The sequence below is a fragment of the Parasteatoda tepidariorum genome, chromosome 8 (assembly GCF_043381705.1).
Source record: "Parasteatoda tepidariorum isolate YZ-2023 chromosome 8, CAS_Ptep_4.0, whole genome shotgun sequence".
Lineage (NCBI taxonomy): Eukaryota > Metazoa > Arthropoda > Arachnida > Araneae > Theridiidae > Parasteatoda > Parasteatoda tepidariorum.
In genome coordinates, this window is record NC_092211.1 from 82,947,651 (window position 1) to 82,967,123 (window position 19,473).

Below are 19,473 nucleotides of genomic sequence, written 5' to 3' on the forward strand. Positions count from 1 at the left end.
ACAGGATCAAATTTCCAAATAACCAAAGCAGAGGAATTAGTAAGGCACTATCCTTCTGATTTAGATGAGGAGTTCCCTGATGAACTGCAACATTTTCATTCTTTTCCAGTAGATAAGCAGGCGACTGCATTAGATATGATAAAAATGTTAAAAAAATTTAATTTATCTTCATCATTTTCTAATGTTGAGACTGCACTTCAAATTTTTTTATCATTACCAATTTCAAACTGCACTGGGGAAAGATCCTTTTCATTGCTGAAGAGATTAAAATCGCCCATAAGGTCATGCATTCTTCAAAGAAAATTGTCTCAACTTTCTATGTTGTGTTTAAATTCGGATATAACGAAAAATATTGATTATAATGATATAATTGATAATTTTGCTGAAAGTAAAATTAGAAAAAAACCATTGAAAAAGAAATAGATATAATATTGACTTGTCATGCAAAATTGTCTCTGTCTCATAACAATATTGTATGTAATTGTAAAATTAAAGTTATATTACGGTACAATTTATAATCTCCCTCTGTTACACTGAATTTCTAATTATGTAATTTTTTCTTCATTTATTGAAAGAATAGTAAATATTGGTTAAAACTGAGTAAGTAATAAACATGTTAAAATTTTGTTGATTTAAAAATAAACATTATCATTCAAGGTCAATATAAATGTTATTATTTTCAGTTTTTTTTTTACATAGTAATGGACGGTTGACCGACCATCTAAAGCTAAGCACATATGGCGCTAGGGGGGCCCCCAAAGAGGTTTTTGCCCCGGGCCCCAATCAGGCTAAGTCGGGCCCTGCTGTGAGTAAAGCTGTTTTCAGAAATTCGATGGTTTTCGGAAGGAGGTTACATGTTATAATTGCCTTTCTTAAGCGTCCCAGAAATGCTCAATAGGGTTAAAGTCTGCCAATATCTTTATTTTATAGAAAATGATAAATCAGAATTTCTCGGCTCTTAAGATTTCTGGAAATCTTGAAACTCGTGTGAGGCCACATCGAGGCATGAGAGAAGCTGTAGCATCGCAGTTATGAACTAGCTATGATCAACGAATACTGATTTTCCTTGGTGTTTGCGACTCTTGGCCAGACTTTCTCTCGACAGAACCGGTTTTCGGAAATTGTTTCCATAAATTGCACGACACTTGACGTTAAATTCAATTCTCTACAAATCTTTGAGACGAGCTTGCTCCAATTCCCCCACAATTTACCGACTCTTTTCATGATCTCAACGTACTCATATTTTAGATTGGAAATTAAATTAAAAGAATATTGTAAGATTGCTGCAAAAAAACACTGAGAAATTCGGCAAGATGTTCACTTACGTCGCACTAGAGCAGCACAATGAGCTATTGGCGACGGTCTGGGAAACATCCCTAAGGATGATCCGAAGACATGCCATCACAATTTTGATCCTCTGCAGAGGGGATGGCACCCCGCTTCGGTAGCATGACCTGCACGAGAAGTCGAGCACTTTAAGGTAGGACATTTTAACGAGGACCAATACCGCTCACCCTCACACTGACCGCAGCCAGTGATGTTTGACTTCGGTGATCTGTTGGGAACCGTGTAACGATCAGTCCACTGCGGGACACTAAATTGTTTACAGATAATCCTCTAGATAATTAAAAAAAAACGTAGGCGTTTAAAAACTGAGATGTGTTCAAAAACAACTTTTTACCTTACTTAACTGTGCAAAACATTTATTTTACAAATCTCCATGGACGATTACACTAAGTGACAATCTTAGGTTTTTACATGGCAAGAGAAAGTTCAAAGTACACTTAGCAACAAAGTCTACGAGTAAACTTAGAAAACCTTCCTTTTTTGGTTATATATTAAAACACCAAAAAAAGAATGTTGTAAAGCTAGATTTAGATTTGTATAAAGGGATTTATAAATTTCGGTAATTGGAAGTTTGCAGATAAAAAATGAATGAAAAGGAAGAATTTTTATTTCATTATGTTAACTAATAAACTTCACAGTTAATATAATCTTGCCAGTGGAATTCAAGCTTGGTAAACTTTGTACTATGGTGCTGATTTTTAAACTTTTTATTTGGGTATGGCTTTTTCATCAATAATGAATATCACACTTTTAAAGTAACTTATTTAAGAAATATCTTAGTTCTTACATGAATCGCGATGTTGGATTTTTAAAATCGCGAAATTGGATTTTAAAATTGCGTAAGAATCGCGATGTACGATTTTGAAACTATGTGAACACAAATTGCAACTTAAATTAGAATTAGGTAAGTATGAAAAATCGATGGTTGATATTCTAATCGCGTGAATAAGAATCGCGATATTAAGGGATTTCGGAGCAGTTTCAATTATTCAAAATGGCGAAGCTTTCAATTTTAGACAGATGTATTCCGCGAAAATTTCGTCGGATTATAAGCTTTTAATTAGTGAAAGTCCGAGAACCAATGGTCTTGAGAAACGCAAAATTACACGACATTCCCAGAAAAATCATATGCCCTGCTCCTAATCTTCAAACACGGAAGGATAATACGAAAAACACGAAATTCCGGAGCAGTTTCAATTATTCAAAATGGCGAAATTTTCAATTTTAGACAGATGTATTCCGCGAAAATTTCGGTTGTTCAAAAATAATTTTTCAACAGCCCGGAATAGCAACTTTATATTTTTGAGATTAGAGTATGCAATAGTTCAACTCTGCCAGATATTGTAACCAGGAAATCCTTTTCTTTTGTTCGCTTATCATTATTTTAAATTAACATAAAACCCAGCAGCAGAACACTATCATAAGGAAAACCTTAAAAAAAAATTTTTTTTGCAAAAGAAAGGTACAGCAAGACTCATTTTGAAACCCATCTTAGTTTAGTTGCAATATGTTAGAGCAACTTTAAACAAAAATGCCTATTTTGCTTCTGAGGAAGCTAAAAAGAGATTGAAACAATCTGTTATGATCATTGAAAAGGATAGATATACTTACACGATCAAATTTTGATATATTCAAGCATCTATAAAGTATATATTTCTCTTACACGGCGACGTCTCGCAGTGGACTGATCGTTAAGACACGGTTCCCAGCAGATCACCGAAGTCAAGCATCAATGACCACTTGGATCAGCCTGCGTAGGGACCGAGGGTGTGTGGTATTGGTCCTCGTTAAACTGTTCTACCGTAAAATGCTCGACTTCGCAAGCAGGTCGTCGGGCTACCGAAGCGGGGGTGCCATCCCCTCTGCTGAGGATCAAAATTGCGATTGCATGTCTTCGGATCATAATCAGGGATGTTTCTCAGACCGTCGCCAATAGCTCATGGTGCAGCTCTAGTGCGACGTAAATAAACAACAACTTACACGACGACAAAAAAAAGCGTCATTGCAACTCCGTGAATGGCAACGCTAGAAAATCGACCAATGATTGCCGCTAAAAATGTCACGCGCCAAATCTAGCTGAGGTGGCTCAACATACAGCGCTTTTAAAAACAGAAATAACCAGAGAGCATCAGCTGCGGCAATCTCATACTATTAAGCTAGGCAGAAGTGGGTAGTCTTTGTCAATAGATCTCTATTTTAGTATTTTGTCTAAAGCGCTTTATTTTCACGAATTTATTTGACGATTTTTGATTTATATCACGAATTATACTATAGCACATTTCTAATAGGTTTAACGAATTACATGTCATTTATTTGAATTCAAATTTATTTTAATGACTTAGTATTTACTAAAAAGATGTAATCTTTTTTAAAAAGAAAAGTTTTTATATGGATTTGAACGATTGTTTTTAATTCTCAGAATTTTGTGCATTTGCAATGTACCTAAGTCAGTAGCGAGCGAAGCGAGCTTTGTTTGCGAAGCAAACCATATAAGATTGCGTAGCAATTTTCGGGGGTTAACGAGCAGGGGGCGCAGTCCACTAGTTATAAAAATCTTTAAACTTCTAACTTGGCAGGATAATTAGAATACCTGAATCAAACTAATTTTTTAAAACTAACTTAATATGGTACACGTTTAGAAATACACAGAGTGCAAAATAAAAAAATCTTACATCTTGAATAACTTTTGATCTGATAAATGGACTTTCATATACTAAACCGCAATTTTAATAAATCAAGGGGTTACATTTAAATAAACTGATTAATTTGTATGATATTCTAAGTTTGAAAAATCTAACACATGGATTTATTTTTTTCTGATGGAAGAAAACCTACTGACCTACAAAATATATGGCGTGGTTTTAATATGGATAAAGTCTCAATATTGAAAAAGAGGATGTATACTTTGAGCTACGTAGATTATGTGAAAAATAACTGATTAAAGCACAAATAAAAGTATTAAGATCTAGATGGTTTAATCAGAAGCCATTTAAGCTCCCTAATGTTAATTTCACCCTTGCATATTTCGCACATCTATAAAAATATGAAAGCAAATAAAAACCATTTTATCTTATGATAATTTCAAACGAATTACTGTCCTCTAAAGTATGCAAAATTTTGCATAATTTAAAGTAAAGTTACATGCACAATTCAAAAATTTTCAAATATCACTGAAAAATAAATATTTTCAATGAAATTATTTTGTTATAAATGAATCTTTGCATTGTGTGCAAAGTTTTAAGGCACTCAAACAGTATCAACTATTTGTAAAAGATATTTTTTAGATTTTTAACAGCTCTACAACTATTAGAACCATATTTTTTAAGTTGCAGCTCCTCGTAAAATTTTTTTGAATCAAAAATTGAAATAGTCTTCCCAATCCTCAAAATTATGTTTTATTTAAAGAAAGTTTACTTTTTTTTAAAATAGAAATATTATTGGAAATCGTCTATGCTAAATATTTAGCATAGTTTAAGCATACACCTTGAAATATTGGATTGCATGCTAATTTGTGAAAATCTCATCATTCGATTATAAGTTATTTACTTTGTTTGTGTTGTATTTTATGTAACTTAATAAAATACTAGTTGAACTAAATTTAACTATTACAATGCTAATTTTGCAAAAATAAATAAATATAATTATTTAGAAGATTTATGCCAATATTTTTGGTCATCAATTCAAAACAATCTAAAAATTACTGCAAACATAAAAATATATAATCTAAGGGTGTTTATGACTTATGTTAAAAGTATTCTAAAAATTTGATTAAGTGCATACTCAGAACAAAGTGAAAATAAAAACAAATATGCAACAAAATAAAACAGAATTTGATTATAATTATGCATTACATATATGCACAAGAGAGTTAAATCATCAACAGGAGACGACGGAAGTAAAATATCACATGTTGTACAGTGTAAAAGGCTGCATATGTTACGCTAAATGACTAGTTACATTCTTCCAACCTGTGTTACAATCTTCTTAAAAAATACATTTAGTCTTCAAGCTTTTGTTTTTAAGAAATGTCAGTTCTGTATTATAAAAAATTACAATGAAACATTTTGGAAAAAGTTCTTTAAAATGTTATTTTTTTAGGAGTCAAAGTAGTCAACTTCAAGAACATTAACAAAAAATATTTTTTTCCTTCTTTTTACAAAAAAACACTGCAAAACTTTGAAAACAATTTTTTGGTTTTAACTAAAAAGTAAATTGTAATAGCATGTCTTGCACAAACAATTGTTCAGATGTAATATGCATAAAATAAAAGCTAACTTTTTTTGTTTTCAAAAAGGCAAAAGTTTTTCACACAGAAAAATAGAAAATCAATGTTAACATTTTCTCTGCAGAATATTATTGCTCTGAGAATTTAGAATCAAAACTCAAACATTGAAGTTCCTTGCAAGAGTTATCTTTCAAATTTTGCATGACTTGCAACTATTGTGATACCGAAAAGGTGTCTTGTTTTAATAAATCAGTTTATTATTATTTTTTGTTTAAACTAAAATATGAAAGAAAACAACAACATTCTCTCATACAATTTCAGATTTTTAAGCTTTAGTAGAAACTTATATATTTAAAAAAGATCAAATTATTAAACAGGAATAGTTTATATCAACTTTGTTCAAAGCATAATTGACCATAACTTTTATTTTAAACGTCAGAAAAACATTGGATGAGAGCTTGTATCCCAGTGAGCAAGGTAAATTTGAAATCAATGCTGCATTTAACATTCTCTAAAATTTGAGACTTCTCAAGTGAAATTCTGTTTCATCCGAGAGAATACGCAAGTTTTAGACAAAATTTTATGTACCCAAGTTCTTTTTCAGTCATCATTGCAAAATAAAATCGATCTATTACTCTTTAACAGTGTAGCATACACTAATCAGTGCCATGGGCATGGAAAAAAAAGGGCTACAAAGGTATAGTCACCTATAATTACTAAGCCACACAACCCAAGCTTTTTTCTCTAATACTGGCAATAAAAGTTACAATCGGACACTTTTCAAACAGACCACATAAATTTAGTCAAAATTGGAAGGATAATTATAAGATATATCTTAAAGAAAGTGTGATTTTGAATAGTTTTAGCAATAAGAAAAAACAACTTATGCTTTAAAATCTGAGCAGCTAAAAATGTATCAAAAACATGTTAATAGAAATCCTCCTTTGACATCTAACTATAAAAAATTACTAAAGGTAGCTTAAAAGATATGCATATCAAATATTTTAAGAGCAAATTTTTCAGAATACAACTATTTAATCCATTAAATCCATGATTGCATTCATTGATAAGCATGAGAGGAAATGTTTACACATAGTTTAGTAAGTAGAGTTACATAGAATTTTAAATGACTTAAAGATACATAAAATACTTCTTATTTCATTGATTACTATAATTTTGTAAAAAATTAAATACGTTATTAAATAAAATAAATATTTTGAAATTCTTCATCAACAATATAGCATGTACACATCAAGTAATTATGGAAAAAGATGAAAAATCAGAAACAAACAAGAGACAAAAATAAATTTTAAAACAGCAGTTTCTTTTTACAATCGTATGAATGGTGTTCTTTTTATTAAATGCAACATTTAAGATTAGGTTTTGTTTTATCGTTTACAAGAAAAAACAAAGTCAAATTTTATACATCAAGAGAAAATGACATTGCTTGTGAGTGATGAGCACAGTAAATTTAAGTTACAAACACAAAGTTGAACCTGTAAGAAAAAGAAAAGAATAAATAGTATGAAAGTGGAAATATTTGAAAATAAGAAATAGTTATTTAAAAAAAACTAGAGAACTCATAACTTATATTTACAAGCAAACAGTTCACAACAGAAGATATTTAAAAAGGTAGTTTTAGAGTGGTAGTCTATGCTTTTGTAATTGGAAATTTTAAAAGAATGTCCAGGAATTATTAACTTAATTATTCTAAATTGAAAATTGGAGTTCTTTAAATGAAATTTTCAAATGCCACTTGAGCAAAATCAAACAAAAATTTTACAGACATGCACAGAATCTCCATTGAATGACATTCCAGATAACCAGTTTTCTGAACAGAAAAGCAAACAAATTGCTCCCTGAACTGAAATTAGGGGGACAGTTTGAGGGTTAATAAGATTATTTCCTTTCCTTTTTTTTAATGCAAGTTGACAAAATACAATTTTACAATTCTTTATTATATGCCCACTGATCTACACCAGGGTTTCCAATCAATTTCAGAAAGAAGAAAAAATTCCCTAACTTTTCCAGGTTAATTTTAATGAAAAATGAGACCATATTTTCATCAGAAAACTTTGATTCTTTTATTCATAAAGTTAAATATTAGATTTTCTGAGTAAAAAATATTATTAAATGAGGAAGGGAACATTCTAGTTTGACTAAAATGCGAAATTTTAAAAACAAATAATTGCAATAGATGTTAGAATTATTTACTAATCAACTGATAACTGTTGCTAACAATTTTAAGACTGGTAATTTTGTAGGCATAATATAGGAACATTATAGATTTTTGTCAAAAAATTGCAACTTTCCCTAATTTTTGGAGTTAAATTGCCTGACAATTCCAGGTTTTCCCTGTCCTCCCTGATCCTGGGGAGCCCTGCTTAGCGCTCTGCAATTACAGTTCTATTGACTTGGGGAAGGAGCAATGTAAATTAGAAACAAGTATTGCAATTATCATTGCAGGGGAGAAGTTGAATCAGGATAAGCAAGGTTTTTGACAATTGACGGTTTAATCCGTCATGTTGAGAAAAAAAAACCTTCAGATAGTTTTTGACAATTGTCAAACACCCTAAATCTGGATGTAAGGATAATTATTAGCTATTATAAATATGAAGTCTTTATAAATAAACATACATATAAAATTACAAGTGATCAATCAATTATGTTCTTGAATTACTCTAACATTTAACCCTCTTTTTTCATTTGGTGTAGAAAATATTAAATCTAAATAAAATTACGCAAAATTGCAATTTATCCAATGTGTTAATTTAAGTATGAAAAATAAAATTAACAAAGCAATAACAATACAAATGCAAGCGAAAAGAGAGAAAAAAATTAATCATCTTATTCATTATCAAAACTATTGTAACACAATAAAATAACATGTAATTAGGAAATATATTTTAATAAATGGACCTGAAAACTGAATTTTCAGTTAGTACCCAGTGGCAGGTAGACTCTAACTACTTAGTGGCTACTTTTTCCTCAAACCTTATGAGCCAGTGATAAATATTGATAGTCCTTTTCATTTAGCCACTGTTTCAAACTTTTATCTTGGATTAAATTATTATTTTATTTATTTAAAAAAATTCATTTTAGCGGATTTCTGCCCATTAGCAGAAGAATCCTGTGAATGTAAGCATCTTGTTAGTGGGAAGTAACAAAAGTTCCAAAATCTAAATTTTAGATTGAGGAATCTCATGAAAATTTTAGAGTATAAGTTTTTGATTAGCGAAAGTCTGAGAACCAATGATTTTGAGAAAGACAGAATTTCACATTGTTCCCAGAAAAATCATATACCCTGCTCCTAACTTTTAGAATCGGGAGGATAATACAAAAAACCCCGGAATTTCGGGGTACCCCTGGAATACAATCACCCCTGAATAAGTAAACTTTTTACAATCCCTCACTTTCTAAATTTATAAAAGATTCAAAAATCAAATATGTTCTCTTTCAATTCACTAAATTCAAACAATCAATATAAAATTCTATATCACAATTAATCTGCTCGAATTTGATTTTTAAATAGAGGAAGAATGTAAAATTTTATTTAATCAAGTATATCATATAGTGAGATAAAAATATCAAAGCGGCTACATTGTAGTTTAAAATAAGAGAAAAAAAAGCATTGATTTATAGTCTACCTGCTCAGAGCTTGTGGTAAACTTGAAATAATAGGTCCATATCCTTGGGCATTGTCATAAAGTTCGAATAAAGGTGCAGCAACCAACTTGTAATTCTTTGGAACAGCAAATAGGGCTAGAATAAATGAAACATATTTAGTTTTTAAAATGATGATTATGATTTTTTAAATAAATAAATTATAAAAAGAGAGAAATGAGTTTGAGTTAATGTAAGACTTCATACCTTATAAATTAAAAATTATTAACCTGCTAGCTGCAAAAATATTATATTCGAAATACATTTTAAATAATAAAGATTTTATTTTTCATAATACATTAAGAAAAAATTCAATAATTGCAACCAACTTCATTCAATAATTCACTAAATTATGATTTTGATTAAAATCAAGTGATTTAAATTTGTTTTAGAAAGGTTCATATGCAAAAAATTACAAAAGAATAAAATCTTAATGAAACAGTATGCTTATAATCTTATCTATATTATACGTATGTGCACTCGGCACTCAATCTAACGACCCCTATGGCAGAGACAAAATCGATGTTAAAATGTGTTCTTTATCATTAAGACAAAATACTTAATAAACTACATGTATTACAACAATACTTGAAAAGCCACAAATATATTTAATTATTTTTAAATGATATCTTTCAATAGCATACAAAATTTTAAGAAAATCATGCATAAAGTGCTTTCTCTGGATTTTGAAAATTTCTTTCACGGAACTGATAACCGGAATACATCGTTCTCCTCTCTTCGTCTTAATGGAAGGATCACAGTAAAGGAGTCGCATTAAAGAGCATAGACTTTATATATGTAACAAAAATTATGAAGTTTATTTTAATCAGTATCTACTGAAGCTCACTGCTTAATATAAGAATCCTTATTGCTCACACCTTTATTCTGTAGCAAATTTTAGCTGCACAATTATTTAATACAATTTTTGCTCAAGTATGTAGTTCTTAAGTATTTAGAACTTTTTCTTCTTCTTTTAGTTCCCAAGGAAAAATCTGTCTGAGCACAAAGTAACACTAAAATTTGACTCTTTTGTGTGAGTTTTATCTTTGAAAAATTTATCCACTTCTAAACATATGCACAAATATGTCTGTTATCATAAGATAATTTATTACAATTCCTTCCTATTTCAAAACATATATGATTAATTAAGAGAAAAAAAGAAAAGATTATTTTAATTTAAACTATCTATTACCTTTTTCAGGTAGTTGTACTAAATACAGCTTCTTGTGTTCTTTAGGTTTGGTTATATGGGGTGGAACATAAGGGTACTAAAATAAAAATTATGAAAGACATCTTTAATGTAGAACAATTAATTAAATTACACTACAAAAAAAACTGGTTATAGAAAGAACTAAAATGTATTAACAGAAGAATTAAATGCAGAAAAATTTATAGAAGAAAATTTTTTTTTTTTAAATAATGCACACATAGTATAATCCAAATATAACTTAATGTTAATTACCTTATGATGTTACTTTTACACCAAAATAACATACATGTTAAGGAAAATGAATTTACTAAATAGAAACACTAGCATATGGAGGAAATAATTATTCAGCTAGCTTAAAGATTATCCCAAATTAGTTTTAATAAACTCGTTTGTAAGAAATTTTTTTACATTTGGGAACAAATCAAAAAATTTACTAAATAGGATTCAAAAGCACAAAAGACAGAGCACAAGGGCCCTCTAATTTGAATTCTACCACTGACAAGAGAAGGAAAATATATCATGCATTAAAACAAGTTAAATTTTAAGTATCACCTGAGGAGGTTCGAAATTTGGCCTCCACCAATTACCAACAGTGTCTTCAATTGTCCATTCTTGGTTGACACCATCCTGGCGGCCCAAAGTCTACAAAAATGAAGAAAAATACTTTAAAAATTGCAGCAAAATATAAGATAGGAATTTGCAGCAATAAATAGGAAATTGCAGCAAAATATAAGATAGGAATTTGCAGCAGTAAATAGGAAATTGCAGCAATAAATAGAAAAATTTAAAAATTGCAGTAATAAATAGTTAGAAATTTTCAAACTCATTCCGAATAATTTGATGGGGGGAAAAACAATTTTAATTGATTTTACATTTTTTTCTCACATATTATTTAATTAAGTAACATTTTCACATTTTTATGAGGATAGATATAAGCAAATATGAGTATCTAAAAAACACAAAATAAAATTAAAAGGCAAAGTGAGGAATTTTTTTTACATAGGCACTAAATCCCATACAGGAATATTTCATTATGCAGGACCAACTTGTTTAATTCATCACATCTCTTTCAGCTGTTTGCACAGTAATTGAAAGGGAAGCTTTTCTCAGAAACACTTTCGCTTTATTTCAAAAACAGGAAATAGTCTCAGGTCACCAAACCTAAGCTGTATCAAAAGGAGGGCATACTTTTCCAGACACCTCAGTTGAAGTTTCAAGGCAATGCTTGAGTTTATCAAAAATGACACTCTCGCATAACATGCCAGGATGTTTTTTTTTTCTTTACCATTAAGAAACAAATTACATTTCACATTTTTGTGCAAGATCAACTTCCATTCAATTACTCTGATGCCTTCTTTTTAACTGATACTATCATCAACATAACTACTGTCAGATGTAGTGACTCTAGTCCCCATTCATAGAAATACATTTGTTCTATAATAATTATTCTTTAAATGTTGCTTATAATACTTTTTTTTATTTATCTACCTTCATAGAGTGATGTAAATTAGTTCTTTAAAAATAACATCAAAGTTATATAAAATACTTTAAAACATAAATCAGAATTTAGAATCCTGAGCTCTGTTACAAACTATTAAGGTAGAGAGGTTAAGTAAAGTCTATAATGATGTACTAGAATAGAAGAGAGCTGAGCTTAATACTAATAAAATTTGAAAGTAAATTTGGCTGTTACATTTTATTTCAATTCTTAAGGATCAATGTGTCAGTTCTAAATGTCACGCTATATGAAATTTAAGAGTTTGAAATAGCTTAAAACAGTATAAAAGTAAAAGACATTTACATGTAAACATAAAGAATTTTGAGCTGAATTCAATATCAAAAGAAAACTTTGACATTCATAAGCATTGCCCGTAATTTAATTATTACAATTAACTCAATGATAATAATAAAAATGCGACAAATTTGCTAAGGTATTTATAGTACAACTAAAATTAGATTAAAAAAACAAACAAACTCAAAGCTAAAATATTTAAATATTAATAATTTTATTTTTAAATACCTCAGTCATAAGTCTTTTTAAACCTTCTAATTCATCTTCTCCTGCTTCCAGTTCACCACCAGGACTATAAGGAAAAACAATTAAAGCATGATTTTTACAACTGTCAAAAAAATGAAGTGAATTTAAAAACTTATGAAACTTCAAAATACATCAAGTAAAAGTTTGCAGCAAATGAGAATTAACATGTTCCATTTGTCAGATAACTGAAATATTGATAAAACTTTTTCTTTTCTCCTCAGTAAATATTTATACTGAAATAGTAATTTAGAATTAAACAAGGTTAGATTGATAATTCAAGAAAGAAACGTTTAACATAAGAAAACTAAATAAAATAATTAATCCATTTTCCTTTTAAAATAACAATTAAAAAAAAACTGAGATTGGATAAACATATTTTTTTGACACGTGACTATTGTTAAATATGATGATCTTGGGGTTTAATAATTACAAAACACTTTTAACAAAATATATTTAATAACAAAACACCTATGATGTTCATGACGCAGTGGCATGGAGAAAACTGATTACAATTAATGATACATTACTGTGCAGAGCACCATCTATTGTGTTTTAGTAATTATTATTAATATTGAGAAATATTAAGACTTCTCCCGGATGAACTCTTAGTTCATAACAAATTAATAATTTCAAATATTAATCAAAGTTATATTTCTCAAAAAGTTACCAATAATTTAAAAAATAATATAATTTTACATTTTTTACTATATGAGCCATTCTTAAGCAGAATTGTAAAATAAAATTATCAAATAATAATAAATGTGAATTTAAAGTTCAAATAGAATGTTCATATTAATTTAATTGTTCACTTCTAAATTATATAATAAATTTATAGGGCGTTTTATTATTGACGCATCTGTTTTCGAAGCACATGCTCTTATTTGGCGCCAATGTTAAATATGCTGATCTCGGGGTTTAATCATTACAAAACGCCTTTAACAAAATATATGTAATAACAAAACACGGATGATGTTCATGATACAGTGGCATGGAGAAAACTGAGCGCCATCTATTGAGTTTTAGTAATTCTTATTAATATTGAGAAATATTATTAACAACCCTATCAGGATGAAAAAAATAGAAATGGCATGGAAGCCAATTATCTGCATTTTTTTCTTTTCTTTTTAGATATTAATGCACATTCAAACAAAAAAATATTAAAAGCACTGCTAAAAAAATACTGAATTCAATAGAAAAGAAAAACTGTAAAAAATCCCATGCCTGTCATTATCCTTAAAAACAATAAACATTTACATATTACATTATAGGAGCAATTCCAGCATTACAGATAAATTTGAATGCAAATATTTTGGTCAAAATTCATGAAGGACTTTACTTTATATAATTCTTGTAGGAATAGCTCCTGGTTTCCTCTGTACTTGTTCCAAGTCTTTTTAACTTCAAGAATTCACAAAAAATTCAAAATAGATAAAGTAATAATAATAAAAGCTGTTAGAGATGTAACTCACACGAATGACAGTTTATCATCAATCATTAAATTACAATTACGATTAATGACTTTACGAATTTGATAAGCAATAAATAATTTTTTTAAGCATATTTTCAAGTAAAACAAATATGTTTTATAGTTGTGTTTTATGTAAGAAAAAATTCAATTAAGATTTATTAAATAAGAAATTCTCTTCTAATAATTTTTTCCAATTAAATGAGAAATATGTGACTAAATTTTAATCATTATGAAAAATTTATTTACAATGCAGCAATGAATTTTTATTGGGAAAATCATAAAACTTACGTCTTTTCCACGAATCTGTGATAGGCTAGGTCAGTACTTTTTTTATTTCAGATTTTTACATTATTGCAAAGCCTTTCTTATCTGATCAGAAAAATTCTGATCTAGTTCTTTTTTAAATTTTTCAGCAATAGAACTTTTATACAGTACTCAATAATTTGTTTAATGAAATCGTGTGATCTGATGACTAGTATTAACTGCACTTTATACCCAATCCTGTATCATAATACTGAAGTTCTAACTAAAATTTTCTAATCTTTTTATAAAATAAATTCAGGTGACAGCTCCTATAATTGTTACCTTATTATATCATACTTCCAGTTAAGTTTTTTCTCATTTGGAATACCTCTTTTGAACATATACAGTTAATTTCTTTTATTTAAAACCCAAAGAAATAAACTATAAATAAAAATAATACAATCTTATATAAAACTTACAGCTTGAAAAATGTAGTTCCTAATTGTAATAGAAGCACGTGAGGTAAACCATGCTCATGAACTAGTAGAACACCCTCAGCAGAACGACGCATTCCAATCTTTTCAAACTCCTCTCTCATGCGCCGAAATCTGGCAGGTACAGAGCTGTCACGTTCATATAGAGGCTCTTTAGTACCAAATGTGTAATTGGTAAGAGGATATCTAAAAAAAAAATCGACCATAAATAATATTAAAAAAGAACTATTTTTAAATAATAATTAAAATATTATTTAAATCTTACTGTTATGAAAATACAAAATAATCAAACAATACCACAATAAATGTTTTAAGTAGAAAGGAAAGAGCAAAATTTAAACAAATTTATATCTAATAAAAACTTCAATTATAAAGTAAATAAAAAATTAATCATGACATTATGTTACTTGCATTACTTTTTAAGATTACAAGCAATTTGCTTAAAAAATTAAAATTATACAATTACCGCTATATCAATGATTTAATTGGTCTGATCTTCCAGAAGATTAAATAATAATTGCTAACAAAAGAGTATGAGAGAGCATAATTTTTAGCGAAATTTATTAAGGTGAATATTCTCTGACAACCCAGGGTTTTGGGGAAAGATTACATTATTTATTAATACTTCATTGACTTTTGTGTTGAATATCTTTTACAGGTGCTTACAAGCCCTAAAATGCTATACGTTCAAATTAATTTTGAAGTGATGCATACTTTATTGCATGTGTTTGTCTGAAACTTATTTGAATTAGAGATGCTTTGTTTTCAAAAACGAGGGAAGCTTAATGAGTGTTAAGAAGTAAAGGAAAATTTTCATATCGTTATTAACAGTCTTATAAACTTACCGAACCAAGTCTTATAAACTTACGGGCAGAGACCTGAGAGGAACTAAGAAAGATCTGTGAAGACGTCATGATCTGTCGCGGAACAATAGCCAATTTTTGGCAGCGGCCCGAAAGTAACTATGAAAACGCAGAAAGAGACCAACTCGAAGGATATAACTATGAGCCACCCCGACGTGTCTTTTTTTTTTACAAATTTCCTCCCATTTAAAGTCAATTTGGCCCCTTGGTGATAGTAGTTAGCAAAACAGATCACGATTCAGAAATATCCCCAAAAGTCACAGGAGGGGAAAGACTCAAAGGTTACAGCTCGTACCCAACCGCCTGACAAACCTCGACAAGCATTTTTTTAAAAATTCATTAGTTTAAAATATATTTGATGCCTTGACATTTGAAGTTGGCGTAAAAGATCATGATACGGTAATACCCCGAAAAGCATATTTACAATTAAGTGAAAAAATTTAATATCATCAAAGAGTTAATTTTTTATTGTTGTGCATTTGCTAAATCAAAGATAAATTAGCAAAATTTCTAGTTTTTTTAAATAAAAAAGAAATGGAATGTACATTTTGTAAATAAGTAATTTCAGTGTATTTATCATTGCATAGTTTTTTTTATGCTGGTTTAGTGAAGGTTAATAGTTTTGTTTTTATATTGCCATAATTTTATAAAACTTACATGAGAGGTGCAACAATACCGGTTTAGCATTATAAAATAATAATTTGGTATTACCTAAATGTGCTTTATCTGTGTAAATGACAATTTTTTTTTTTTTGATAGTTGAGTTTTAGTTTTTCTCTTTGAGTGCTTTTGCCCAGCACTAGTCTGGAAAGGAAAAAGGAGATATTTCTGTATCGTGATCTGTTGCGCCGACTACAATCACGAAGGTGCCAAATAGATTTTAAACTTGCAAATTTTTTTTTAAAAAAAAAACATGTAGATGTTTGCCTGGGGCTGGCTACGAGCTATACCTTTCGAGTTGGTCCCTTTCTGTTAGGTTTTTTTCTTTGTCTCTCGCGGACCACTTCCCGGAAGTTTTCAAGACTTGACAATTATTCTGACACAGATCACGATACGGAAATCTCCTCAGAAAAAAAGACCGTCACAGAAGGACTAACTAGAAGGGTACAACCTGTAGCCACCCACCATGGAAACTACATGCTTTTTAAATTTCTAGTTTAGTTGGTGACACTGCGATTGTAGACGCCCGGTGGCTAAATGGTAGCGCTTCATGCTCCCGTTCCACAGGTCCTGGGTTCGATTTCAATGTTGACTCAGCCTTTCATCCCTTCAACGGGTCAATAAATGAGTACCAAGCATGATTGGGAACTAAACACTGGGTGTTCCGCTTTCAGTTGACCCCAGAAAACTGAGATGGGCACAGTAGGTCTTGGCCCTCTAAGGGCTGTCGCGCCACTGAGTTTAGAGAGATACTGCGATTGTAGTCTGCGATACAGATCACATTATGGATATATTTCGGAGTTAAAATCTAAGCTTAAGGAAAATATATGTAACTAAGATAAGAACAAAATTTTTGAGTCCTGGACCTAGTACTTATCATTACTTATGTCTAGACAGCTTAATGTGAGGAAACTTTAGTCATAAAAACTAATTGTCTGTATAGCACAAAATTTTTTTCAAATTAAATATCAATTTAACAGGTAAAAATAATTAAACACATAAGTTAGCTTCATGTTGTTTAACCTTATTTATACAATATAAATAACCAAGAAAAATTACAATATTACAAAAAATAAACAAATAACAACTTTGCTTAAAAAAAAATACTACAACTTATAAGTATTTTTACACTTATGAATGAAAGCAATATTTATTTTCACCGGTATTGAGTCAACAATCAAAATGGCAATTTGAGTAAACCTTCCCTAATACTGAGAAATCTGGTATTTATACTCACAAACTTATAGATCTATTGAGGGTGGAATTTAACGAATTGTTACTTCCAGACATGTATTTTCCGGAATATTGATTATTTTGACTTCCTTTTGGCCAGCCAGAACTTGATCGGCTCGAATGAGACGCCATAACAAAATGAGTAACAAAACAAAGCAGTAGTTGCAAATACAGTGAAGACAAATGATTTAAGATTTATACTAAGGAGCCATTCTCTTTGCATACAAGAAACTCGCGTGCGGCTTTGAGGGGAAGTATTGGCTGTTTGATCAGGTTCTCATCTGCCTCTCCGAATTCGCATACATAGATTTTCCTCAAACAATGAAAACTATTCTTACAAATAAAAGCCGTATAATTAATAACACGTACACGTGTGTTTTTTCATGACCATTATCACAAAATGCAATTCATGCAACTGAGATTGCAGCCGAGAGAGACTGAAAACCTAATTGGTAGAATGTGCTCTCCCATTAAAAACTCCAAAAATCAGGTTCTCCTTTCCTCACAACGGCAATTGGAGGTGCACAAATCGTGTCCACTGTTACGCTCCTCAGAGAACATTTCTAATTGCGTGTGTTTTTTTTTCACATGTGAAAAGTCTCACTCAAATCAGAGCAAGATCACCAGAAAATCTTTACACGGTTCCCTCAACAATACTGATGTCAAGCACACCATATTAATAAACCAGTGTAGAAACCGAGGATACGTACAATCGGTCCTTGCTAAACCGTTCTACCGTAAATTGCTTAACTTCGCGAGCAGGTCATACCCCTCCGCAGAGCATCAAAATTGTGATAGCATGTTGCAATGTTGCTTGGAAGTGCGTGAATATCAGGAAATGAGAAAGCTCCCTGATTGTTACGTACGTTTTCTATTGAAACATTTCACACAATCTTCGAATCAAAGAAAAAGGTTCAACTAATTCGATTACGTAATACGTTTTGCAATTTCCTGTGGGACATAGAGCGATATTTACTGCATCCAATTGTCCAACATTTTTGTGGGTATGTTTGGATACTATAAATGAGCACAACACTACACGCGATTGCCTTAGATGTGTGTGTGCGTGAATGTTTAGAAATTACACGTAAGATTAACTGTTGAGGCTGCGCGAATCTCATTTATGTACAAAGGCATATACCAATTGCATGCAATGAGAATGCACCGTAGGAGAAACTTCTTGCGCAAGCGCAAATCGCATGGATTGAGAAGGAACTCTACAATTTTTTTTTCTTGAGCGAGAGAGATTAAATCAGGCTTACTGCAAGTGTCAAAAGTCACTTCTACTGATCTTCAAGAAGAATATTACCGATTGCAACACTCGAATCTATGTTTAGACGCTTCCAAGTCTAAAGCCCCCCCCCCCCCCATCTCTCTTCTAATTGATGTATGGGAATATATCACAATTTTTCCCCTTTTTATAATACTCTTGTATTGTAACTTCTGGTGATTTTGCTGCCAAAGTAAAGTGCACATATTTTCTAACATTAACTGTGTTAGTACTTGCTTAAGGTACATTTAATTGCCTTTGGTTTATGGTTGTTAAACGTTTGTTTACGCATATTTTTCAAATGATCTTACCTTTTTAACCTGGATCATGTTTTTAAAGAGGAATAGAGAAGTACCTAATTCTGTCTATATTTATATTTGTTATGAAGCAGCAGTAATATCTTTGTAAAACTTAGAGTAAATTTTTAAGGAAAAAAATTTTCTGCTTTGTTTTAACATATTTGACAATAAATGTAGTGTTTGATTGATCTTAAGGGATAAAATAAAACCTTAAACCAATATTTCAAAAATCTACGTACATAAAAAGCAAACATTTTTCTGCATATCCACTAGTTTTATTTGTTTGTTGGTTTTTTAAATTAATTTAATTAGACTAATTGATCTTAACTAATTAGTTTTACTTACCACTCACTTCTCCCTTATACTTGAGTCAGGACGAGGTATTTGCTGTACTTTTTCTTTTATTGAATAAAATAATATTATTCTTTTTTTTTTAATGTATCATTGTTCTTTTAAAAAT

At 30.1% G+C, this 19,473-nt stretch overlaps 1 protein-coding gene across 1 annotated transcript; it reads right to left on the reverse strand.

The window, feature by feature from the left end:
* Positions 1 to 6,893: 6,893 nt before the first annotated feature.
* LOC107455910 (cleavage and polyadenylation specificity factor subunit 5) lies at positions 6,894 to 17,611 on the reverse strand. Its single transcript, XM_016073637.3, has 7 exons — positions 17,449 to 17,611; positions 14,674 to 14,874; positions 12,466 to 12,529; positions 10,998 to 11,087; positions 10,428 to 10,503; positions 9,220 to 9,334; positions 6,894 to 7,068 (listed from the first exon to the last, which is right to left on the reverse strand). Exons 1-7 carry the CDS (start codon positions 17,574 to 17,576, stop codon positions 7,044 to 7,046), a joined length of 699 nt encoding a protein of 232 aa, XP_015929123.1. The 5' UTR covers positions 17,577 to 17,611; the 3' UTR covers positions 6,894 to 7,043.
* Positions 17,612 to 19,473: the final 1,862 nt, after the last annotated feature.